Raw genomic sequence first — 26,294 nt, 5'->3', positions numbered from 1 at the left:
TCTGATCACCTGGTCTTTGACTGTTGTCTTCCTCCTGATGTGGCTATACAACAGTTTCGGGTCAGTCTTGATTTTCGATGCTATGTCATTTTCATACTGTCGCTGGGCCTCCCTCCTTACCTGTGCATACTCATTCCTGGCTCTGCGACTGATCTCCCTATTTTCGTGTGTTCTCTGCCTTCTGTACTTTTTCCATTCTCTATTGCACTTTGTTTTTGCCTCCTTACACCGTCGGGTAAACCAGGGGCTCGTTCTGGTCTTCCCGTTGTTACTGTTGCCCTTGGGAATAAACCTTTCCACTGCCTCCTTGCATTTTGTTGTTACATATTCCATCATTTCATTTACTGGCTTTCCTGCCAGTTCTCTGTCCCACTGGACCCCTGGCTGCAGGGGTCGAGACTCAGCTCCTGGACCCGCCTCTTCACTGACCGCTTCTGGATCCTCCCTCTCTCTGCTCCATGAGCTTTATCATACCTCGCCTTAAAGCTATGTATGATTCCTGCCTCCATTACATTGCTTGCCAGACTATTCCACTTCCTAACAACTCTGTGGCTGACGAAATACTTCCTAAAATCCCTTTGGCTCATCTGAGTCTTCAGCTTCCAATTGTGACCTCTTGTTTCTGTGTCTCATCTCTGGAACATCCTGTCTCTGTTCACCTTATCTATTCCACGCAGTATTTTGTATGTCGTTATCATGTCTCCCCTTACCCTCCCGTCCTCTAGTGTCGTCAGATCGATTTCTCTTAACCTTTGCTCGTAGGACATTCCCTTTAGCTCTGGAACTAGCCTTGTTGCAAACACTTGCACTGTCTCTAATTTTTTGACGTTCTTGACCAGGTGAGGGTTCCTAACTGGTGCTGCGTACTCCAGTATGGCCCTGACGTACACAGTGTAAAGAGTTTTGAACGATTCCTTACTGAGGTATCGAAAAGCTATTCTCAGGTTTGCCAGGCACCCATATGCTGCAGCAGTTATCTGGTTAATGTGTCCTTCCGGCGACGTGCTCCGTATGATACTCACCCCTAGATCTTTCTACTTGAGTGACGTTTGCAGTCTTTGGCCGCCTAGCCTATACTCTGTTTGCGGTCTTCTTTGCCCTTGTCCGATCTTTATGACTTTTCATTTGGCAGGGTTAAATTCTAGTAGCCAGTTATTGGACCACGCATCCAGCCTGTCCAGGTCTCTTTGTAGGCCTGTCTGATCCGTGTCTGTTTTAATTCTCCTTATTAACTTCACATCATCTGCAAACAGAGACACATATGAGTCTATCCCTTCCGTCATGTCATTCAGGTATACCTGGAATAGCACTGGTCCTAGGACTGACCCCTATGGGAACCCGTCCCCTCAAGGAAGGTTCCTTGATGTTGGTGAGGGGCTCTTGATTTAGGGAATTGGATCTGTGCTCCAGTTCCCCGAATTAAGCCTGAATGCCTTCCACATCCCCCCCAGGCGCTGTATAATCCTCCGGGTTTAGCGCTTCCCCCTTGATTATAATAATAATAATAATAATAATATGGGAACCCGCTCGTCACAGGCGCTCACTGTAAGACCTCATCACGTACCATGACTCGCTGTTGCCTCCCTTCTAGGTGTTCTTTGATCCGTTGCAGTGTTCTTTGATCCGTTGCAGTGTTCTTTGATCCGTTGCAGTGCCCTTCCTGTTATATGCACCTGATCCTCTAGCTTCTGTACTAATCTCTTGTGAGGAAATGTGGCGAAGGCTTTCTGCAGTCCAAGAAAATGCAATCAACCCACCCATCCCTCTCATGTCTTACTTCAGTTACCATAAAATTCCAGTAGGTTTGTGACACAGGATTTGCCTTCCATGAATCCGTGCTGGCTGTCGTTTATAACCTTGTTCCACTCCTGGTGCTCCACCACTCTTCTGATAATCTTCTCAATGACTTTTCATACTATACATGTCAGTGACACTGTGCATCGTTTCTGTCTCCTTTTTTAAAGATGGGGGCTATATTTGCCATCTTCTATACTTCAAGTAGTTGCCCAGTTTCAAGGGATGTGTTGAAGATTGTGGTTAGTGGCACACACAGTGTTTCTGCTCCCTCTCTTAGGGCCCACAGAGAGATATTGTCGGTCCCACCCCCTTTGAGGTATCAGGGTCATGTAGGAGCTTCTTCACCTCCTCTTCTGTTGTGTGTATTTCTTGTGTGTATTTCTAGTGGCCCTTCTGTCTCCAATATAAATATTTCCGGAAATCTCATTGAGCTTCTCACATACTTCTTGGTCGTTTCTCGTGAGCTCCCCAACTTCTTTCCTCAGCCTGATTACCTGGTCCTTGACTGCTGTCTTCCTCATGATGTGACTGTAAAGCAGTTTCGGGTCAGACTTGGCTTTCGATGCTATGTCATTTTCGTACTACCGCTGGGCCTCCCTCCTTATCTGTGCTTACTCGTTTTTGGCTCATTGACTAATCTCTTTATTTTCCTGGGTCCTTTGCCTTCTGTACCTTTTCCATTCTCTAGTGCACTTAGTTTTTGCCTCTCTACACCTTAGGGTAAACCAAGGGCTCGTTCTGGTGTTCCCATTATTTCTGTTAACCTTAGGAACAAACCTTTCCTCTGCCTCCTTGCATTTTGTTGTTATGTAGTCCATCATTTCGTTTAATGACTTTCCTACCAACTCTCTTTCCCACTGAACCTCCTGCAGGAAGTTCCTCATATCTGTGTAGTCTCCCCTTTTATAGTTTGGCTTTTCTCTCCACTTGTAGCTCTACAATGTATTTAAAGTTCAGAACCACGTGGTCACTAGGTCCAAGGGGCTTTTCATATGTGATGTCCTCGATGTATGAGCTACTCAGGGTGAACACAAGGTCCAGTCTTGCTGGCTCATTCTCCCCTCTCTCTCCACTTCCTGACTACTCTGTGTCTAAGGAAATACTTCCTAACTTCCATGTAATTAATCTGTGCCTTCAACTTCCAACTGTGTCCCCTTGTTGCTGTGTCCCATCTCTGGAGCATTCTGTCTCTGTCCACCTTGTCAATTCTTCTCAGTCGTTATGTCGTTATCATGTCCCCCCTATCTCTCCTGTCCTCCAGTGTCGTCAGGTCGATTTCCCTTAACCTCTTCTCGTTGCTCTGGGACTAGTCTTGTTGCAAACTTTTGCACTTTCTCTATTTTCTTTATGTGCTTGGCTAGATGTGGGTGCTAAACTGGTGCTGCATACTCCAATATAGGCCTAACATACACGGTGTACATTGTCCTAAATGACTCCTTATTAAGATGTCAGAATGCTGTTCTCAGGTTTGCCAGTCGCCCATATTCTGCCGCAGTTATTTGGTTGATGTGCACCTCAGGAGATGTGCCGGGTGTTACACTCACCCCAAGATCCTTTTCCTTGAGTGAGGTTTGTAGTCTATGGCCCCCTGGACAGTACTCCATCTGTGGTCGTCTTTGCCCTTCCCCGGTCTTGGGGACTTAGCACATGGTGGGGTTGAACTCCAGGAGCCAGTAGTGGGACCAGTCCTGCAGCATGTCTAGATCCCTCTGTAGTTCTGCCTGGTCCTCGTTTGATTGAATTTTTTTCATCAGCTTCACATCATCTACAAACAGGGACACTTTGGAGTTTATTCCTTCCGCCATGTCGTTCACAAATACATGAAACAGTACCGGTCCAAGGACTGATCCCTGTGGCACTCCACTCATTACAGGCGCCCACTCTGACACGTCACCATGTATTATCACCCACTGTTTTCTTCCTGACAGTTATTCCCTGATCCGTTGTAGTGCCTTCCCTGTTATCCCTGCCTGGTCCTCCAGCTTTTGCACTAATCTCTTGTGTGGAACTGCGCCAAACGCCTTTTTACTGTCCAAGTAAATGCAATCTACCCAGCCCTCTTTCTCTTGTCTTACTGCCGTAACTCTGTCATAGAACACCAGTAGGATTGTGATGCAGGATTTCCTATCCCTGAAAACGTGCTGGCTGTTGTTGATAAGCTCATTCCTTTATAGGGGGTTCACCAATCTTCTCCTAATAATCTTCTCCATGACCTTGCATACCATACATGTCAGTGACACTGCTCGGTAAATTAATGCTTCATGTCTGTCTCCTTTTTTAAAAATTGGGACTTCATTTGCTGTCTTCCATACTTCAGGTAATTTCCCTGTTTCGATAGATGTATTGAAGATTGTTGTTAGTAGTACACATAGCGCCTCAGCTCCTTTCTCAGGACCCATGGAGAGATGTTATCTGGACTCATCGCCTTTGAGGTATCTAGCTCGCTGAGCAGCCTCTTCACTTCTTCCTCAGTTGAATGTATTGTGCCCAACTCTTGATGGTGTACCCAACCCGTCCGAATTTCTGGAGGCCCTTCTGTCTCCACTATGAACACTTCTTTGAATCTTCTGTTGAGCTCCTCACATACTTTGTGGTCATTTTTTGTGACCTCCCACCCTTCCTTCCTCAGCCTGATTACTTGGTCCTTGAATGTTGTATTCCTCCTGATGTGGCTGTACAACAGCTTTGGGTCAGATTTGGCTTTCGCTGCTATGTCATTCTCGTATTGTCTTTGGGCCTCCCTTCTTACCTGTGCATATTCATTTCTGGCTCCATGACTGCTCTTCTTATTTTCCTGGGTCCTTTGCCTTCTATAGTTCTTCCATTCTCCAGCACACTTGCTCTTAGTCTCCCTGCACCTTTAGGTGAACCAAGGGTTTATGATGGCTTTTTCATTATTCCTGTTACCCTTGGGTACAAACCTTTCCTCATCTTCTTTGCATATTGTTGCCATATATTCCATCACCTCGTTCACTGACTTCCCTGCTAGTTCTCTGTCCCACTGAACCCCATGCAGGAAGTTCTTCGTGCCTACATAGTTCCCTTTCTTGTAGTTTGGCTCCATTTGTCTGGCCCTTCCAGCTTTCCCCTCCACTTGTAACTCTACTATGTAATTGAAATTCAGAACCACATGGTCACTGGCCCCAAAGGGTCTTTCACATAGGATGTTCTCCATATCTGTGCTACTCATGGTGAATACTAGGTCCGATCTTGCTGGTTCATCTTCTTCTCTCTCTCTGGTAGTGCCCCTTATGTGTTGGTACATGAGGTTTTCCAGTACCACCTCCACCATCTTAGCCCTCTACGTATCTTGGCACCCATGTGGCTCCAAGTTCTCCCAATCTATTTCTTTGTGGTTGAAGTCACCCATGATCGGTAGCTTTGCCTTGCTCACATGATCCCTTCTGGCCACTTCTGCCAGAGTGTCAACCATCGCTCTATCATTCTCGTCATACTCTTGCCTTAGCCTCCTACTCTTCTGTGGAGGGTTATACATCACTGCAATTACTATCATGGGAACTCCATACTGAAGCATTCCTATTATGCAATCTGTTTCTACTCCTCTGTCTCCTCTCTCCAGCTCATCAAAATTCCATCACTTTTTGATCAGCAGTACCACTCTATCTCCCCCTCTGTTCCCTCTGTCTTTCCTCAGGATCTGATATCCCATTGGTAAGATGGCATCTGTTATCATCCCTGTGAGCTTGGTTTCAGTGATGCCTCTTTGATTCTGTTGTGCAACTCCTCCCACTTATTCGTTATTTCATCAGCGTTTGTGTACAATACCTTCAGTTTCCTTTCCAATGCTGTGTTCTGGGGGTCTGTGAGGATGAGGGACCTGGCAGTGTTCTGTGGGATTCTACAGCATAGTGTAGGGTGGGGGCTGTAAGTGTGGATTGCGGTCCGTGTTGGGATAGTGTGCGTGTTTGTGGGGTTCTGGGGATGGTTCTGTGTATGATTGCTCTTTTTGCTCTGCCCTGCTCTGGTTGTCCTCTGCTGATTCCTTCCTTCTCCCCTTCACGTCACGTACCACCCTATTCTCTGAAAATTTACTATCTCAGACATGTCCTCCTCGACTATTTCTTTGATGATTTTTTTCAATCTCCTGTCATTCCTCCTACCGTCTTTCATTGCGTGTTCTTAACTCACTCTCCTGAAGCCCCTGAATAAACACTGACCTCTCCCGCTTTACCTTCCATTGCCTTTCCCTCAGTGTCTCTGATTCCCATTTAGCAAGTCTCTCCCAATTTTCTTCCAGTAGATCTCGGTGGCACGGTCGTGCCTCTGCATGAGATCTGTCCTCCTCTCCACCCTCACTTCCTTCCCCCACCATCACTCCCACTCCCAGCCTCTGTCCCCTTTCATTTCTCGGCCATGCTTGGTGGGCTGATAGGGCATTAGCATAAGTTATGTCTCCTTTCCCGTTGGGCTCCTCGTTCAGTAGGAGTGTACCAGCTTCAGATTCCATATTTCCTTCGGTCCATACCCCTGGAGGGAAAAGGGGTGGAAGGAAGAAAGTAAAAGTGAGGGGATTGGGGGAGAGGAAGAGAAAATGAAGAGGGGAGAGAGCGAGTGGGGAGAGAGAGAGAGAGAGAGAGAGAGAGAGAGAGAGAGAGAGAGAGAGAGAGAGAGAGAGAGAGAGAGTGAGAGAGAGAGAGAGAGTGAGAGAGAGAGAGAGAGAGAGAGAGAGAGAGAGAGAGAGAGAGAGAGAGAGAGAGAGAGAGAGAGAGAGAGAGAAAGGAGGAGAGGGAAAGGCCAAGGAGGGGAGGGTTGGGGTTGGTGGAGGAGGAGGAGGAGGAGAAGAGAGGTTGAGGGGGGAGTGGGGAAGAGTAGGTGAACGTGGAAGAGGGAGGGGGAGGTGGGTATTTCCTAATGGTCGCTTGTGCGTATGTGCCTATGTGTACTCACCTAATTGTGGTTGCAGGGGTCGAGACGCAGCTCCTGGCACCGCCTCTTCACTGATCGTTGCTAGGTCCTCTCTCTGCTTCCAGAGCTTTGTCATACCTCGTCTTAAAGTTATGTATGGTTCCTGCCTCCACTACATCACTTGCTAGGCTATTCCACTGCCTGACGACTCTATGACTGAAGAAATACTTCAGCTTCAAATTGTAACCCCTTGTTTCTGTGTCCCCTCTCTGGAACAGTTTGTCTCTGTCTACCTTATCTATTCTATGCAGTATTTTGTATGCCATTATCATGTCTCCCCTGACCCGCCTGTCCTCCAATGTCATCAGTCCGATTTCACTCAACCTTTCTTCGTAGGACATACCCCTGAGCTCCTGAACTAGCCTTGATGCAAACCTGTGCACTTTCTCTAATTTCTTGACGTGTTTGACCAGGTGTGGGTTCCAAACTGGTGCTGCATACTCCAGTATGGGCCTGATGTACACAGTGTACAGTGTCTTGAACGATTCCTTACTAAGGTATCAGAATGCTATTCTCAGGTTTGCCAGGCGCCCGCATGCTGCAGCAGTTATCTGGTTGATGCGTGCTTTCGGAGACATGATCAGTGTTATGGTCACCCCAAGATCTTTCTCCTTGAGTGAGGTTTGCAGTCCTTGGCCACCTAGTCTATACTCTGTTTGCGATCTTCTTTGTCCTTCTCTGATCTGCATGACTTTGCGTTTGGCAGGAATGAATTTAAGAAGCCAGTTGCTGGACCAGGTGTCCAGCCTGTCCAGGTCTCTTTGAAGTCCTGCCTAATCCTCATCTGATTTAATTCTCCTCGTTAACTTCACATCATCTGCAAACAGGGACACTTCTGAGTCTAAACCTTCCATCACGTCATTCACATATACCAGAAATAGCACTGGTCCTAGGACCGACCCCTTGGGACCCCGCTCATCACAGGTGCCCACTGTGATACCTCATCCCATACCATGACTCGTTGTTGCCTCCCTGTCAGATATTCTTTGATCCATTACAGTTCCCTTCCTGTTATACGTGCCTGATCCTCTAGTTTCTGCACTAGTCACTTGTGAGGAACTGTGTCGAAGGCCTTCTTGCAGTCCAAGAAAATGCAATCAACCCACCCCTCTCTCTCGTGTCGCATTTCTGTAACTTTGTCATAGAACTCCAGAAGGTTTGTGGCACAGGATTTGCCTTCCATGAATCCGTGCTGGTTGTCGTTTATAATCTTGTTCCTTTTCAGGTGTTCCACCACTCTCCTCCTGATAATCTTCCCCATGACTTTGCATACTATACATGTCAGTGACATAGGTCTGTAATTTAGTACCTTTTTTCTGTCTCCTTTTTTAAAAATGGGAACTACATTTGCTGTCTTCCATACCTCAGGTAGTTGCCCAGTTTCAAGGGATGTGTTGAAGATTGTGGTTAATGGCACACAAACACTGACGTCTCCCTCTCCTACTCCCACTGTGTCTCTTTTTGCATCCTCTGAGGTGTTTTATCTCCTTCCATCGAGACATTCCTGCCTTCAACCACTGCCCTTGCTGCAGCCCCTATGCTCAGTGGACTGTCTTCGCTGCTCAGCTGTTCCCTGCCACTGTAGCTGACTGTTAGAGTCTCTGCATAAGTCTTGTCTCCTGCATTGACTACAGGCTTCACGATTGGTCTTCCTGTACTCATCTTTTCCTGAATCCCTACAGCCCCCTTGTTTGTGGCTGGTATAGAAGTCCCTGATGTCATTCCTATGCTGTCATTTGTCTCTCTATTCTGTTTCAGTTTTTTAGCTCCTCTTCTAAGCACTTTATCTTACCTTCTGCTGCTCAGACTTGTAGTCCCCACTTCCTGCTCTCTTCAGCTATCCTTCATTTTTGTGAGTTAACCTCCCAATCTTCCCTCCCAGGTTCCTCCCTCCTGGGTTCGACCTCCAGACCCCTGGGTCTCCGTCTTCTTGGGTTACCCTTTTTTTTTTACCAGGGAAAGGAGCTTGTGTGTGAGAGAGAGGGAGGGCAGGAGAGAGAGGGATAGAGAGAAAGGGAGAGAGAATGCTGGGATGAAGGCTAGGGATAATGAGTGGGGAGGGAGGGGAGTTAGGGGAGGCCAAGGGAAGGAAGGGAAGATGAATGGAAAGTGTGTGTGAGGAGGAGAGAGAGATAACGAGAGATGGAGAGAGAAGATAGAAAGGAAGAGTTAGAGATAGAACAGAGGGAAGGGAAAGATGGAAAGAGAGGGAGAGAGAGAGAGAGAGAGAGAGAGAGAGAGAGAGAGAGAGAGAGAGAGAGAGAGAGAGAGAGAGAGAGAGAGAGAGAGAGAGAGAGAGAGAGGGGGGGGGCATGGGACCGGATGTCCAGTGGTGGGTAGGGGAAGGGTAGGTGGTATGTGGTTGAGGGGTAGCTGTTACTCCACTCTCTTGTATGTACTCGCCTAGTTGAGGTTGCAGGGGTCGAGTCCAAGTATGGAAAATTTTCTAGGATGATTACCTGTACGTACGTCAACATTACATACATACGAGTAATCTCATTGGGAGACAACAACTATATTGTTTACCGTAGTCACCCCGTGTAGACATGTGAGAAAGCTTAACCACCTCTGGTCACTGCAGGTGGCCCCTCGACCCTCACAATCTTATCCATATCTATCCGAGACCAGTACAAATTGGATAGTACCCACAAGTACGGCGCTACTAATTAATTGTGGACTGTATAGATTATATTAGTTTAACTGAACGAAGGGGGGGGGGGGTAGGTTACACATGGATATATCCATCAAAGAAAAACATTTGTACATAATCCCACCACTTACCAGATATTCTCTGGTGGTCACTTGATGTAGCTGGACCACCCATAACCTATCCAATTATGACATACCTAACTGGCCAGTATCAGTCTGCTATAACTAGAAGGGTTACTTAACTGTGGGTGATTGATACTCCTTATTTCCTCCATTCACCATCTCATTTCGATGTCCTGCTACACCGACACGGTTCTTATTCCAGCAGGACGAGGTATCCGTTGGTTTGTCCCGGTTTAGAAGTCGTGACTCCATAAAACTTCACTATCCTCGGGACGGGAACAACGCGGTCTAATGTGTTCACTCAGAGCAAGGCAACTTATTTCACTTCACGCATTCTCTTAACTTAGTGTTATTATCATTAATTACATTACAATTCACAAGACGATTTAATGTCTCATAATTATTATACACATTAGAGGTCACTCCATTAAGATCTGGTTACATTCCATAGCGGCGCACCCGTCACCCCCTGTCCTACTATTATTCACTAATTTTACCACTTAATTACAGTGGTGCCATCAATCATGTTCCCTCACTCTTCACCAGGGACAGTCACGACACTTCCTATTATGAAGTGAGGCCTATATTAATCCTTAGGCCGCCGTGAACGCCAATTTCCTAATCCCATGTTTTCACAGCCTCTTAAACCCATTCAAAACACTGCTGCCTCCCCATGCCCTGTGTCGACCTGACTCCCCGCACATCCGCACAGGCCCAGAGGGAACTCTTGGTTCTATTCCATTTTCAAATACATTTTTGACCCATATCGACACATTAAACACCTATTAGGCACAATAGCTTTGGAAAATTAAAAATTTTCCACACTGCGGCCGGGCGGACGTCGTTGTTAGACAACTTAAATAACGTGGAGTACAATTTTCCCATCTTCACTGGCAGCCTGGCTTGGGAACTCCAACATTAGTATTTACAAAATCACCCATTAATTCTTTCCACCTGTTAACTCCTCAGTTAGGGCTCCATCCAAAGCACACTCAAGCTTCCATGCTTCTGGTATTAACAACTTCCCTCTTATTGTAAGGTGTGACACTAAGCCTATGCTCTCTGGGTTAATTTATTGGGCATACTGGAATTATGAGACTTTAACAATAACAAGTCTCTCTCAGTATCCCAAGTCAGCCCCAGCACATTACTGCATATAGGCACCAACTCCATGGCCATCCATATTTATTGAACCCTCAAAATGGACTAATTACTGTTCCATTCCCTCAGGGGCATCCTTGCACCTTGCATTATTTCATTAACCCCTTCACATATCCTCATTAGTTCCTCTTCAGTTGACGTCACACCCGGAAATTGTCCACATAAGATTATTTACCCAATTACTTCGCTCAGTGGACCACCTGTGCATTTTTCGTCGCCTGAAGTAAGAACAATTTATTATTTAACTGTTTATTAATTATATCATTATAAGCAGTCAACAATTTTGGTGTCTTGCTCAGTTCGCAGAGCTGGGCCCTTAACTGTCCATACGCCATCATATAATTAGTAGGTAATTCTGGACGGTCGAGCTTCCACGGAAGTCGCACCCAGTAATGTCCAGATTCACATTTAACATCCTTCAGGTATTGTTCCTGAGTAAAGGAATCATCTGGACTTTCCTCATTTATATTAATCCCTATGCTGTCCAGCTCCCACAAATTAGACTGGTTCAACATCATCCTCGATAGAAGAATACTTGTACTGGGTTGACCTTTTATGAGTAAGACACCGTGACTGTATTTACTACTTCCTCTAGTCATTATTACTAGGCGGTAGTCTGCCATACATTACATGGCCCGTACCAGTGTTGAGGAGAGTGACGCCGCATAGTTTTGGATTTATGCCCTTTATCCTGAATTATTACATCCAACACCGGCAAGGCTACCTCAGCTAGGCCATCATTATTGCCATTAGCTGCAACCTTTATATCAGTCATTGTAGTGTCAGGGTTATTAACATTATCATTATTGTCACCATTATTATAAGAATCACATACAACCCTGCACATAACTGTATGGTGCCTTCCCTTGTTGCATTGATAGCAACTGTTCAATTTGGTATGACAATCCTTTACATTATGATTGTCTTGACATCTGATAAATCTGTCAAGTTCTTTCATCCTCTCCACTTTAATATCCCATGAATTATAGGCATTAAAATTTTTAGTGAAATGAGTTCCCTTGCAGAAGAGGCAGTCTCTCTTTTCCTTGCCTGACCTCTTATTAACTGGGTTACCCTCACTGAGGTACTTATTCCTCTTACCTTGATGTGAGGAACCACTATTACTGATTCCTGTCACTTGATATGTGCCTATTTAACTCTTAATTCTGATTATTGCCATTGGGAGTATTTTTCCCTTTTGCGACTTGACAGATACTTCAGAGTCATTATGTGTTATATCCTTAGAACTGTTAGGCTGACTGGTCTGCAATTGAACAATTAATTCTTGCCGACCTAGTCTGATTTCCTCCAGATCGTACTCTGGAGGTTTTGGCAACCCCACCCTTTGCATTAATAGGTTGATCAACTGCCTGGCTAACACCCTTTAATTTATTCAAAGCCTTACTTTTACAAGACAGTTTTTCTTCCAATTCGTAATGTTGATTAATTAAAACATTCATTTCCATTCCATCTGCACAATTCTCCAGCAGATCTCTTTCACAGTCTTTAAACCACAATTTGTACCAATCAAATCTACTCTCTAAAGCATCTAAATATAACTTTAATTCATTAGGGTTCACGGTTCTTTGATTCATTAAATCAAATGCCTTCGTCACATGGCCTTTAATAGCCTGTAATGATGCTCTCATTACTCTAAAATCCACGGACTTGTCAGCCACATTAACTCCATCAGATCCAGTCATGGTTAGAGAATTATTAATCACTGATTATACAACTTAAGTAGGCGCCTTGTAAAAGTAATTCTTGCACTTTACTCTTGTATAAATCCTAGCCACACATGTGCTAGTAATTAATTGGGCTAATTATCATCCACCACACGATCGATTAAATTTGTGTACCCTATACCCACTTTCTTCAATCAGTCACTTAATTATTAAGAAATTAATTCAATTAATTTTGTCACTGATTGCATCCGTTTCGAAGGACTAGCGGGCAGATATGGAAAATTTTCTAGGATGATTACCTGTATGTACCTCAACATTACATACATACGAGTAATCTCATTGGGAGACAACAACTATATTGTTTACCGTAGTCACCCAGTGTAGACATGTGAGAAAACATAACCACCTCTGGTCACTGCAGGTGGCCCCTCGACCCTCACAATCTTATCCATATCTATCCGAGACCAGTACAAATTGGATAGCACTCACAAGTACGGCGCTACTAATTAATTGTGGACTGTATAGATTATATTTACCTGGAGTTTACCTGGAGAGAGTTCAGGGGGTCAACGCCCCCGCGGCCCGGTCTGTGACCAGGCCTCCTGGTGGATCAGAGCCTGATCGACCAGGCTGTTACTGTTGGCTGCACGCAAACCAACATACGAGCCACAGCCCGGCTGGTCAGGAACCGACTTTAGGTGCTTGTCAAGTGCCAGCTTGAAGACTGCCAGGGGTCTGTTGGTAATCCCCCTTATGTATGCTGGGAGGCAGTTGAACAGTCTCGGCCCCCTGACACTTATTGTATGGTCTCTTAACGTGCTAGCGACACCCCTGCTTTTCATTGGGGGGATGTTGCATCGTCTGCCAAGTCTTTTGCTTTCGTAGTTAGTGATTTTCGTGTGCAAGTTCAGTACTAGCCCCTCTAGGATTTTCCAGGTGTATATAATCATGTATCTCTCCCGACTGCGTTCCAGGGAATACAGTTTTAGGAACCTCAAGCACTCCCAGTTAATTGAGGTGTTTTATCTCCGTTATGCGCACCGTGAAGGTTCTCTGTACATTTTCTAGGTCAGCAATTTCACCTGCCTTGAAAGGTGCTGTTAGTGTGCAGCAATATTCCAGCCTAGATAGTACAAGTGACCTGAAGAGTGTCATCATGGGCTTGGCATCCCTAGTTTTGAAGGTTCTCATTATCCATCCTGTCATTTTTCTAGCAGATGCGATTGATACAATGTTATGATCCTTGAAGGTGAGATCCTCCGACATGATCACTCCCAGGTCTTTGACGTTGGTGTTTCGCTCTATTTTGTGGCCAGAATTTGTTTTGTACTCTGATGAGGATTTAATTTCCTCGTGTTTACCTTATCTGAGTAATTGAAATTTCTCATCGTTGAACTTCATATTGTTTTCTGCAGCCCACTGAAAGATTTGGTGTCTTCCATTGCAGTGTCTGCAATGGAAGACACTGTCATTCAGATTCGGGTGTCATCTGCAAAGGAAGACACGGTGCTGTGGCTGACATCCTTGTCTATGTCAGATATGAGGATGAGGAACAAGATGGGAGCGAGTACTGTGCCTTGTGGAACAGAGCTTTTCACCATAGCTGCCTCGGACTTTATTCTGTTGACTAATACTCTGTGTTCTGTTAGTGAGGAAATTATAGATCCATCGACCGACTTTTCCTGTTATTCCTTTAGCACGCATTTTGTGCGCTATTACGCCATGGTCACATTTGTCGAAGGCTTTTGCAAAGTCTGTATATATTACATCTGCATTCTTTTTGTCATCAATGCATCTAGGACCTTGTCGTAGTGATCCAATAGTTGAGACAGACAGGAGCGACCTGTTGCCCTGGGTTGTGTAACTGATGAGTTTCTAGATGGGTGGTGATCTTGCTTCTTAGGACCCTTTCAAAGATTTTTATGATATGGAATGTTAGTGCTATCGGTCTGTAGTTCTTTGCTGTTGCTTTACTGCCCCCTTTGTGGAGTGGGGCTATGTCTGTTGTTTTTAGTAACTGTGGGACAACCGCCGTGTCCATGCTCCCACTCCATAGGATGGTAAAGGCTCGTGATAGGGGATTCTTGCAGTTCTTGATGAACACGGAGTTCCATGAGTCTGGCCCTGGGGCAGAGTGCATGAGCATGTCATTTATCGCCTGTTCGAAGTCATTTGGCGTCAGGATAACATCGGATAGGCTTGTGTTAACCAAATTCTATGGCTCTCCCATAAAAAATTCATTTTGATCTTCGACTCTCAGTCTGGTTAGCGACTTGCTAAAAACTGAGTCAAATTGGGACTTGAGTAGCTCACTCATTTCCTTGCTGTCATCTGTGTAGGACCCATCTTGTTTAAGTAGGGGCCCAATACTGGACGTTGTTCTCGACTTTGATTTGGCATAGGAGAAGAAATACTTTGGGTTTCTTTTGATTTCATTTATGGCTTTTAGTTCTTCCCGCGAATCCTGACTCCTATAAGATTCCTTTAGCTTAAGTTCGATGCTTGCTATTTCTCTGACCAGTGTCTCCCTACGCATTTCAGATATATTGACCTCTTTTAGCTGCTCTGTTATTCTTTTCTGTCGCCTGTAAAGGGAGCGCCTGTCTCTTTCTATTTTACATCTATTTTACATACATTGAGTGCCACATATATTAGTTTAAATGAATGAAGGGGGGGGGGGGTAGGTTACACATGGATATATCCATCAAGGAAAAACACTTGTGCATAATCCCACCACTTACCAGATATTCTCTGGTGGTCACTTGATGTAGCTGGATCACCCATAACCTATCCAATTACAACATACCTAACTGGCCAGTATCAGTCTGCTATAACTAGAAGGGTTACTTAACTGTGGGTGATTGATGCTCCTTATTTCCTCCATTCACTATCTCATTTCGATGTCCTGCTACACCGACATGGTTCTTATTCCAGCAGGACGAGGTATCCGTTGGTTTGTCCCGGTTTAGAAGTCGTGACTCCATAAAACTTCACTATCCTCGGGACGGGAACAACGCGGTCTAACGTGTTCACTCGGAGCAAGGCAACTTATTTCACTTCACGCATTCTCTTAACTTAGTGTTATTATCATTAATTACATTACAATTCACAAGACGATTTAATGTCTCATAATTATTATACACATTAGAGGTCACTCCATTAAGATCTGGGACCGATGAGTGAGGATTAACTCACAGGTAATTTTCCCTGGACACATTCCATGGCGGCGCACCCGTCACCCCCGGTCCTACCATTATTCACTAATTTTACCACTTATTACACCGGTGCCATCAATCACGTTCCCTCACTCTTCACCAGGGACAGTCACGACACTTCCTATTATGAAGTGAGGCCTATATTAATCCTTAGGCCGCCGTGAACGCCAATTTCCTGATCCCATGTTTTCACAGCCTCTTAAACCCATTCAAAACACTGCTGCCTCCCCATGCCCTGTGTCGACCTGACTCCCCGCACATCCGCGCAGGTGCAAAGAGGACTCTTGGTTCTATTCCATTTTCAAATGCATTTTTTACCCATATCGACACATTAAACACCTATTAGGCACTATAGCTTCGGAAAATTAAACATTTTCTACACCTAGCTCCTGGCCCCGCCTCTTCACTGGTCGCTACTAGGTCACTCTCCCTGAACCCTGAGCTTTATCATACCTCTGCTTAAAGCTATGTATGGATTCTGCCTCCACTACATCACTGTAGACAGCCTGTACTGTCTGCACAGACAGCCCATGCTGTCTGCCAGCTTAGTTCATATTTCGCGGCACTAAGGTGCTGCCCACTGTAGCCCAAACTATTTCACTTCCTGACTTCTCTGTGGCTGAAGAAATACTTCCTAACATCCCTGTGATTCATCTGTGTCTTCAACTTCCAACTGTGTCCCCTTGTTGCTGTGTCCCATCTCTGGAACATCCTGTCTTTGTCCACCTTGTCAATTCCTCTCAGTATTTTGTACATCATTTTCATGTCCCCCCTATCTCTCCTGTCCTTCGGTGTCGTTAGGTCGATTTCCCTTAACCTCTCCTCATAGGACATACCTCTTAGCTCTGGGACTAGTCTTGTTGCAAACCTTTGCACTTTCTCTAGTTTCTTTACGTGCTTGGCTAGGTGTGGGTTCCAAACTGGCGCCACATACTCCAATATGGGTCTAACATACACGGTGTACAGGGTCCTGAACGATTCCTTATTAAGATGTCAGAATGCTATTCTGAGGTTTGCCAGGCGCCCATATGCTGCAGCAGTTATTTGGTTGATGTGCTCTTCAGGAGATGTGCCTGGTGTTATACTCACCCCAAAATCTTTTTCCTTGAGTGAGGTTTGTAGTCTCTGGCCCCCTAAACTGTACTCTGCAGTCTTCTTTTCCCTTCCCCAATCTTCATGACTTTGCACTTAGTGCGGTTGAACTCCAGGAGCCAATTGCTGGACCAGGTCTGCAGCCTGTCCAGATCCCTTTGTAGTTCTGCCTGGTCTTCGATCAAATGAATTCTTCACATCAACTTCACGTCATCTGCAAACAGGGACATTTCGGAGTCTATTCCTTCTGTCATGTCGTTCACAAATACCAGAAACAGCACTGGTCCTAGGACTGACCCCTGTGGGACCCCGCTGGTCACAGGCGCCCACTCTGACACCTTGCCACGTACCATTACTCGCTGCTGTCTTCCTGGCAAGTATTGCCTGATCCTTTGTAGTGCCTTCCCTGTTATTCCTGTTTGGTCCTCCAGTTTTTGCACTAATCTCTTGTGTGGGACTGTGTCAAACGCCTTCTTGCAGTCCAAGAAAATGTGTGTGTGTATGTGTGTGTGTGTCCCCACTTCTAAGTATTCATACTGCTAATAAATACCAGTAGTGAGGCCAGTAATTCTAAAACTTACCAATAGTAAGTCTAACACTTATCAATTCTACTTATAAAATACGGAAAGTAATACTAGGTTCTAAAACCTTGCCTCTCTCAACTTCTACAAGCGTCTACCCTCGTGTGTGTGTGTCTGACGTTACCCCTCGCTAGACTGCTTCCCTTTCCTCACACTCTCATCAACCCTGTCTCCACCTTATCTATGCTATTTCTACTCTAATTCTGGTGTGTGAGCCCGTGTGTGTGTGTTTGTATTTTCGATTCCTTATGTACTCACATATGTACTACATATGTACCCAATCCCTATCATGCATGCGCATGCATCCTACCAGGGTTATCTGTCTTCCTTCTTCTAACAAGTTTGTCCTTCTAAATGCCAGTGCTGTATGTATGACAATCACTCCGGAGAAGGGTTTGTGTGACCCAGCTACCAGCAATTCAGGGCTAAAACCGATCACTCAACTTAAACCTGTTACCACAACTTAGGTGTTCTGTACATTACACCTGCAGAGATGTCCATCATGGCTCCTCTCTGGTTCCTCCATTGTTCTTCACTTCAGTTATTCTATTCTTATTACCCGTTGCATCCTTATCTACCACATTTATCACTTGTTAAATGCTATATTATGTGCGACTACGTGAGTAACACTCCTTCAGTATGCACCACGACGTACTGCATGGAAACACTTTTAGGCCTAGTTCCCAGTCGCTCCTTGTTCCTGACTTCCCTCCTACACTTATCAAGTGGTTTTGTTACTAGTTTTCTTTTCTTTTCTTTCATATTCTTTACTTTTCTGCTATTGGGAAATATGCTAGTCCCTGAATTTTATTGATTCCCATCACTGGCCTGCCTTCGCTGCTAGTCACAGCAAACTACTTCTGTATGGCACCATCCAGTAACGGTCTTATTCTGGGCCAGCACTATACACTTGGCACTATTATCTATATTTTTCTCTTCTGTGATCACTTATATTTCCCTATTGCGGGGTATAAATGATTATATGCACTTTAAGATGTGCACACGCCTGTTTGCCGCGCTCTATTCTCTCTGGGACCTGGAGAGAGTTTCGGGGGTCAACGCCCCCGCGGCCCGGTCTGTGACCAAAAAAGGCAAATTTAACGAAGCTCAAACGCACGTGACTTCTTCACCCGGTCAGTGTACTCACCTATATGTACTCACATATATGTGGTTGCAGGGGTCGAGTCATAGCTCCTGGCCCCGCCTCTTCACTGGTCGATACTAATTCACTCTCTCCCTGCTCCATGATCTTTGTCATACCTCTTCTTAAAGCTATTTATGGAACTTGCTTCCACTACTTCACTCTCCAAATTATTCCAATTCCTGACAACTCTAAGACTAAAGAAATACTGCCTAACATCCCTATGACTCATCTGGGTTTTCTGCTTCCAATTGTGTCTCCTTGTTTCTGTATCTCATCTCTGAAACATTCGATCCTTGTCCACCTTGTCGATGCCTCTCAGTATTTTATACGTTGTTATCATATCCCTTCTAACCCTCCTATCTTCTAGTGTTATCAGGTTGAATTCCCTTAACGTTTCCTCATAAGACAAACCCCTCATTTCCGGGACTAATTGTGTTGCAAATTTTTGCACTTTCTCCAATTTCTTGACGTGTTTGACTAAGTGAGAGTTCCATGCTTGCGCTGGATATTCCAGTATAGGTCTTATGTACACGGTGTACAATGTCGTGAATGACTCCTTACTCAGATGTCTAAACAACAATCTCAGGTTTGCCAATCTCCCATATGCTGCAGCAGTTATTTGATTGATGTGTGCCTCAGGGGACATGTTCGTTATGATGCTTACCCCAAGATCCTTTTCTTTAATTGACGTTTGCAGCTGTTGGTTTCCTAACCTGTACTCCATCTGCGGTCTTCTGTGTCCTTCCCCAATCTACATGACCTTACACTTACTGGTGTTAAACTCCAGGAGCCATTTGTCGGACCATACTTGTAGTCTGTCCAGATCCCCTTGTAATCTTAACTGATCCTCTCCCACCTGTATTCTCCTCATCAGTTTCACATCATCAGTGACATTTCTGAATGTATTCCTTCCACCATGTCATTCACATATACAAGAAACAGCACCGGGCCTAGGACTGAACCTTGTGGAACCCCACTCGACACATTCGCCCACTCCGACACTTCAGCACGTACCAACACACGTTGTTTCCTTCCTGTCAGGTATTCCCTGATCCATTGCAGTACTTTCCCAATTATTCCTGCCTGCTCCGCTAATTTTTGCACCAGTCTCTTGTGTGGTACTGTGTCAAAAGCCTTCTTGCAGTCTAAAAAGATGCAATCTACCCATCCCTCTCTCTCCTGTCTTAGTTCTGTTACCTTATCGTAGAACTCAAGTAGATTTGTGACACCGGATTTCCCATCTTTGAAGCCATGCTGATTGTCATGTATGAGCCCTATCTTTTCAATGTGTTCCACTACTTTTCTCCCGATAATCTTTTCCATGACTTTACATACTATACAAGTCAGTGACACTGGTCTGTAGTTTAACACTGCCTGTCTGTCCCCTTTCTTAAAAATTGGAACTACATGTGATGTCTTCCACGCCTCAGGCAACTGCCCAGTTTCAATAGATTTACTGAATATTGCTGCTAGCGGCACACACAGTTCCTCTGCTCCCTCTCTCAGTATCCATGGAGATATGTTATCGGGCCCACCGCCTTTGAGGTATCGAGTTCGTATAGCAGTTTCTTCACCTTTACCTTGTTTATGGGTATTGTGTCCAGCTCCTGCTGGTGCATCCTACCACCACAGTTTAATGGAAGCATTCCTGACCCTATTGTGATTACTTCTCTAAATCTTTTGTTTAGTTCATCACATACTTCTTGGTCAGTCTTCGTCAGCTCCCCTCCTTCTTTCCTCAGTCTGATTACCTGGTCCTTGACTGTTGTTTTTCTCCTAATGTGACTGTATAACAACTTTGGTTCAAATTTGGCTTTTGATGCTATGTCGTTCCCGTATTGACTCTGGGCCTCTCTCCTTATCCTTACATATTCGTTTCTGGGTTTTCTGCTCAATTCCTTGTTTTCTTGAGTCCTTTGCCTTCTATACCTTTTCCATGCTCTAGCACACTTGACTTTGGCCTCTTCACACCTCCAGTTAAACCATGGGCTCACTCTGGTCTTACCATTTTCTGTTGCCCTTTGGTATGAACCTTTCCTCTGCCTCACTGCACTTAGTGGTCACTATTTTCTTCAATTCATTTACTGTCTTTCCATCTAGTTCTCTTTCCCACTGCACTTTATGAAAGAAACTTCTCATTCTTATGTAGTCCCCTTTTTTTAAGTTTGGTTTCTCTCTTTGTTCTTGTGCTGCTGCATTTTCCACTGTTAACCCTAAAAGATATTTAAAACTCAGGACATCATGATCACTAGCGCCAAGGGGTCTTTTGTGGTGATATCCCCTATGTCTGAACTATTCAAGGTAAATATAAGATCCAGCCTTTCTGAAACATCCTCTCCTCTCTCTCTGGTTGTATCCCTAACATGCTGGTGCATGAAGTTCTCCAATACAGTCTCCAACATACTAGCCCTCTATGTTTCTGGTCCCCCATGTGGCTGTAGGTTTTCCCAGTCATTCTCTTCATGATTGAAATCCCCCATTATAAACAATTTTGTCCTACCCATATGAACCCTCCTGGCCACTTCGGCTAGTGTATCCACCATTGCCCTATTGTGCACATCATACTCTTCTCTTGTCCTCCTGCTGTTAAGCGGTGGGTTATACATCACTGCTATCATCACCTTTGGACCCCCAGTCTAAAGTGTTCCTACAATGAAGTCGTCTGTTTCCCTTCTTTCCATTCCTCCTATCTCCTCAAAACTTCACTGTTTTTTTATGAGCAATGCTACTCCTCCCCCTTCTCTGTTCTCTCTGTCTTTCCTCATAATCTGATATCCAGGTGGAAAAATTGCATCTGCTATCATCCCTGTAAGTTTTGTCTCAGTTAGTGCCATGACATCAGGTGATGCATTAATTATGCATTCTTGTCACTCTTGACTCTTATTTGTTATTACATCTGCATTGGTGTACCATACCTTTAGCTTCCTTTCCATTACTGTATTTTGGAAGATGGAAGAGGAAGGTGCAGGGTGGGAGGGTGGGAGGTATGGCAGAATATTATGGAAGGCTGCTGTGATTGTGGAATTAGTGCTTTGGGGGATGGTGGCTATTGAGCGAGGTTTGTTTCTGTTTACTGTGTTTGGCTGACATGTGGTGACAGGGGTTGAGAGGTTTCTGTAAGCATTTGTGTTTGATGTTCTCCCAAAGGCTGAGCTTTCCTGTCTGTCATTGCCTGTCCTGTCTCTCTTTCCTTCCACTGGTTTTGTTTTGCTCTCACTTTCAGTTGTTCCCTTTCCTTTCTTTTTCTGTCTCGATTGAGGAACACTTTTTGATAATCTGGAAAACTCTTTAACAGTAGTTTCTGTTGTAGTATCCTGTTCCATACCACATCTGTCTTGAATGTCAATTTTACTAGTCGATTTTTTTCCCTCGAATACCCCCAAGTCTGTGAAAATTTTCTACCTGAGGCATGTCCCTCTCTCCTGTTAATGCAATGATGTTCTTAATCTCTGTTTTCTCCCAATACTTTCTTTCATCATAGGTCTGCCCTTCAGTCTCCTGAAGCCCATGAATAATTATTGACCTCTCCCTCTTCTCTTCCCATTTCTTTTCCACCTGTATTTCTGGATCTTATTTAAGCATCTCCTTTGTTGTTTTCCTTATCATCTCCCAGGCACCATGATGGCCTGATATTACTGCTGAGAAAGACTGCTTAGCTCCATCCCCTCCATCAGTCTCCTCGCTGCCTGCTGATGTTCCCATTTCAGTCATCTTGCTCCTTTTGGACCTCATCTATAGATCCTTCTTCAGCACATCCATTTTTTCCTCCAGTTTCTGTATCTTTGCCTCAGCAACTACATCTCATGATTCTCACTTCTTGTTGTCTGTAGATATTTGCTCTAGCATGTTATTGCAAAACTCATTAAACCTTTTCTCCTATTGTTCCATTTTGTTCTTGAGCCGTTCTACCCATTCTTCCTTTTCCGACCAGCCATCATCGGTTCCCTTGCCTTTACGTCCTCCCTTTTGAGAGTCCATTTTGTTTTTATCCTGTTGGGATGTTCTAGCTGCTTCAGCTTATTGTAAAAAATGTGTGTGTGTGGTGGGGGGATTTATGAGCTAATGTGTTAAGTTAAGTTTGTCTATGTGTATATGTGTGTATATGTTATATATATATATATATATATATATATATATATATATATATATATATATATATATATATATATATATATATATATATATATATGCAAAACATCCACTGTGAAAGAATAGAGAAGTTCCAAGCGCTTTCGTGACCACTCACTATGATAACGTGAGTAGTCACGAAAGCGCTTAAAACTTCTCTATTCTTTCACAGTGGTTGTTTTGCATATTCTGAAATCACCTGTTTACTGTGATCTTATTGCATGTATATAAATATATATATATATATATATATATATATATATATATATATATATATATATATATATATATATATATATATATATATATATATATATATGTATATATATATATGTGTGTGTGTGTGTGTTCATTAATTTGTACTTGTTCCCGCTCACAGGATTCACTACCTCCTAGCCTTGTGCTCAGAGGATGATCTATTATGAAACTAACGAAGCTTAAGCTTCAGGGTTCCTAATCTCAAAGTGGCTCAGAAATATTTGAGGTGATGTGTGATGCCCCCCCCCCCTCCATTGAAGAAGATAACAACATTGCTGGTTGTGAAGGGGCCCCCATAATGGATTAACATTTAGGGCCCAAAAAATGTAGGTCCACCTCTGCTAGTGGGCCTTGTTATAGATATTCTTAAGACTATGTGTGGAGCCTACCTCCACTTATTCATCGTCTAGCTTGGCAATGCTATCGTCTTACACACTGAGTGTCAGGGGTTCAATCCCTGGCACGGGTGAAAACGTTGGGCATGTTTTCTTACACCTGCTGCCCCTGTTCACCCAGCAGTAAATAGGTACCTGGGTGTTAGTCATCTGGTGTGGGTCGCATCCTGGGGGACAAGACTGAAGGACCACAATGGAAATAAGCCAAACAGTCCTCAGTGATACACTAACTTTCCTGGGTGACTAACTCTCCGGGTTAAAAATACAAACAACTCTTATTTTATTTTATCTTACCTTCCAAATGTAACCTATTGTATCCTTTTCTTGTCAATCAATCACTCGAGAATTTTGTATGTCGTTATCATGGCTCCTTTGGTTTCTATATTTCGTAAATTTCTTATTCATTTTCTTGAGCTTCTGTAGTCCATTTTGCTTAGTTCGGGAACTAACCTTCTTGTAAACCCTTGAACATACTCCAGTATAAAGCCTCACAGATATTTGCAATACTGGATTCCCACTAATGAATTCCTCTTTTTCTTGGAATATAGGAACTGGCGATATTGTAGTGTTCTTGGGCGGCCAAGACGAGAACAAAAACCGTCATTTTAAGTGGCTGGACGGAAGAGTCATTGCCAACAACTACTGGTACCCAGGAGAACCCAACAACAGTGGGGGATCAGAATTCTGCGTTAACCTGATGAATTCTCTTCACCCATTACTTAACGATGTTTCCTGCACTGCTGATCATCTTTTCGCTTGTCAGTATTACAGACCTAAGGCAAACTAATTAGTAATATCTTAGTGTACATCGATCGAGTAATGCTGCAAGCCAGCACTATCTCTTTTTTCACTTAGCCTTTAAGAGTTTCTGAGATAATGGAGTTTCTTGTTCCTGCATTATGTAGAGAAGGGAAGGAGGCACAGTGTATTAGCTCAATGCATTCTCCCAAGTATTATTATATTATTCCCCCTTAAAATAATTATATTTCTCTTCTAAGGGTTTTTAAGTCGTACCTTATAAGAGCAATAGCATATTCCTAATAATTTCATTATTAGCGTAATAAATAATGGAGTTCTCTCATATACTGGTATATCATTTTCCTAATTAAAGACGCCCTCTTTTGAGAGGTCAATTAAGTGGTAACAGTTGCAGTAGTTTAGTTAGTTTAATATGTTTATTATGCACCCCATACCCATCCTGTGGGCGGTAGTCAAAAGATTACAGAGGTACATAATTGGTCCAGGGACTGGACTCCAAAGTTTTTATAGCTGAGCAAATAACAGAGGTAATGAACTCACAATTTACAAAGGTAATGAACTCACAATTTACAAAGGTAATGAACTCCAGGTAGGTCTGGTCACAATCATGATAAGTTACAAAGGTATTTAAAGATTACAGAGGTACATAATTGGTCCAGGGACTGGACTCCAAAGTTTTGATCAAACAGTTGCAGTAACGGGAAGAAAAGGACGTCACATAACCCAGTAGGATAAGTTTAATGGTTAACAAGTGTTGTGTGGCGAGGGTGAGGAGGTGGCAGGAGGAACATTACAAGGTTGAGCCTTGAGTTCACCTCTACACTGAACTGTGATGTTAAGTGTTGTGTGGCGAGGGTGTGGAGGTAGCAGGAGGAACATTACAAGGCTGAGCCTTGAGTTCACCTCTACACTGAACTGTGATGTTAAGTGTTGTGTGGCGAGGGTGACGAGGTAGCAGGAGGAACATTACAAGGCTGAGCCTTGAGTTCACCTCTACACTGAACTGTGATGTTAAGTGTTGTGTGGCGAGGGTGACGAGGTAGCAGGAGGAACATTACAAGGCTGAGCCTTGAGTTCACCTCTACACTGAACTGTGATGTTAAGTGTTGTGTGGCGAGGGTGAGGAGGTAGCAGGAGGAACATTACAAGGTTGAGCCTTGAGTTCACCTCTACACTGAACTGTGATGTTAAGTGTTGCGTGGCGAGGGTGAGGAGGTAGCAGGAGGAACATTACAAGGCTGAGCCTTGAGTTCACCTCTACACTGAACTGTGATGTTAAGTGTTGTGTGGCGAGGGTGAGGAGGTAGCAGGAGGAACATTACAAGGCTGAGCCTTGAGTTCACCTCTACACTGAACTGTGATGTTAAGTGTTGTGTGGCGAGGGTGAGGAGGTAGCAGGAGGAACATTACAAGGCTGAGCCTTGAGTTCACCTCTACACTGAACTGTGATGTTAAGTGTTGTGTGGCGAGGGTGAGGAGGTAGCAGGAGGAACATTACAAGGTTGAGCCTTGAGTTCACCTCTACACTGAACTGTGATGTTAAGTGTTGTGTGGCGAGGGTGAGGAGGTGGCAGGAGGAACATTACAAGGCTGAGCCTTGAGTTCACCTCTACACTGAACTGTGATGTTAAGTGTTGTGTGGCGAGGGTGAGGAGGTAGCAGGAGGAACATTACAAGGCTGAGCCTTGAGTTCACCTCTACAATGAACTGTGATGTTAAACCTAAGGAGTGGCATCGTTACCTACCCTGTGCTTTGTTTGCCATGAGGGAAGTTCCCAGTGACTGTTTGGGGTTTTCACCTTTTGAACTTCTCTATGGTAGACAGGCCAGAGGTCCATTGTCCATCCTTCATGACTTATGGACTAATGAGGAGGTAAATGCTGAGGTTCAGTCTTCTTACCAGTTTCTCCTTGACCTTAGATCCAAACTTGAGGAGACTTCTGACATAGTTTCGAAAAACTTAAGTTTGTCAATGGACCAGTACAAAACCTATTTTGATTCCAAAAGTCAGAGGAGAAGTTTTAAAGTAGGAGATGAAGTTCTTGTACTTTTGCCTATCAAGTCAAATAAATTATTAGTAGCATGGAAAGGTCCATAAAAAGTAATAAAAATTTGTGGGAAAGTTGACTACCTCATAGAAGTCAAGGGGAAACCTAAGCTTTATCATATCAACATCCTTAAGAAATATTATCGAAGAAATTCGGTTAACTGCCTTAATAACTTTGACTTAGTTTTTCCACACGAACTTGATAAGACAACTGAAGAATGTAAGGTGTGTGTAATTGACACCTCTAACTTAGACTATGATGAAGAACTACATGACTTGGTGACTCTTGACCACTCGGACGCAACCAACATTAATATTAATGAATCTTTGGATG

At 44.1% G+C, this 26,294-nt stretch overlaps 1 protein-coding gene across 1 annotated transcript in view; it reads left to right on the top strand.

Annotated features, from left to right (window-relative positions):
• Positions 1-24,237, top strand: part of LOC138851083 (C-type lectin-like) — a 51,586-nt gene extending 27,349 nt beyond the window's left edge. Inside the window, exon 4 of the mRNA XM_070079504.1 lies at positions 23,703-24,237. Within this exon, the coding sequence (XP_069935605.1) occupies positions 23,703-23,941 (239 nt within the window). The 3' untranslated portion in view covers positions 23,942-24,237. The remainder of the gene's footprint in view (positions 1-23,702) is intronic.
• The last annotated feature ends 2,057 nt before the right edge of the window (positions 24,238-26,294 follow it).

Source organism: Cherax quadricarinatus, chromosome 99 (genome assembly GCF_038502225.1).
Source record: "Cherax quadricarinatus isolate ZL_2023a chromosome 99, ASM3850222v1, whole genome shotgun sequence".
NCBI lineage: Eukaryota > Metazoa > Arthropoda > Malacostraca > Decapoda > Parastacidae > Cherax > Cherax quadricarinatus.
This window is presented reverse-complemented; position numbering and strand designations above follow the sequence as displayed.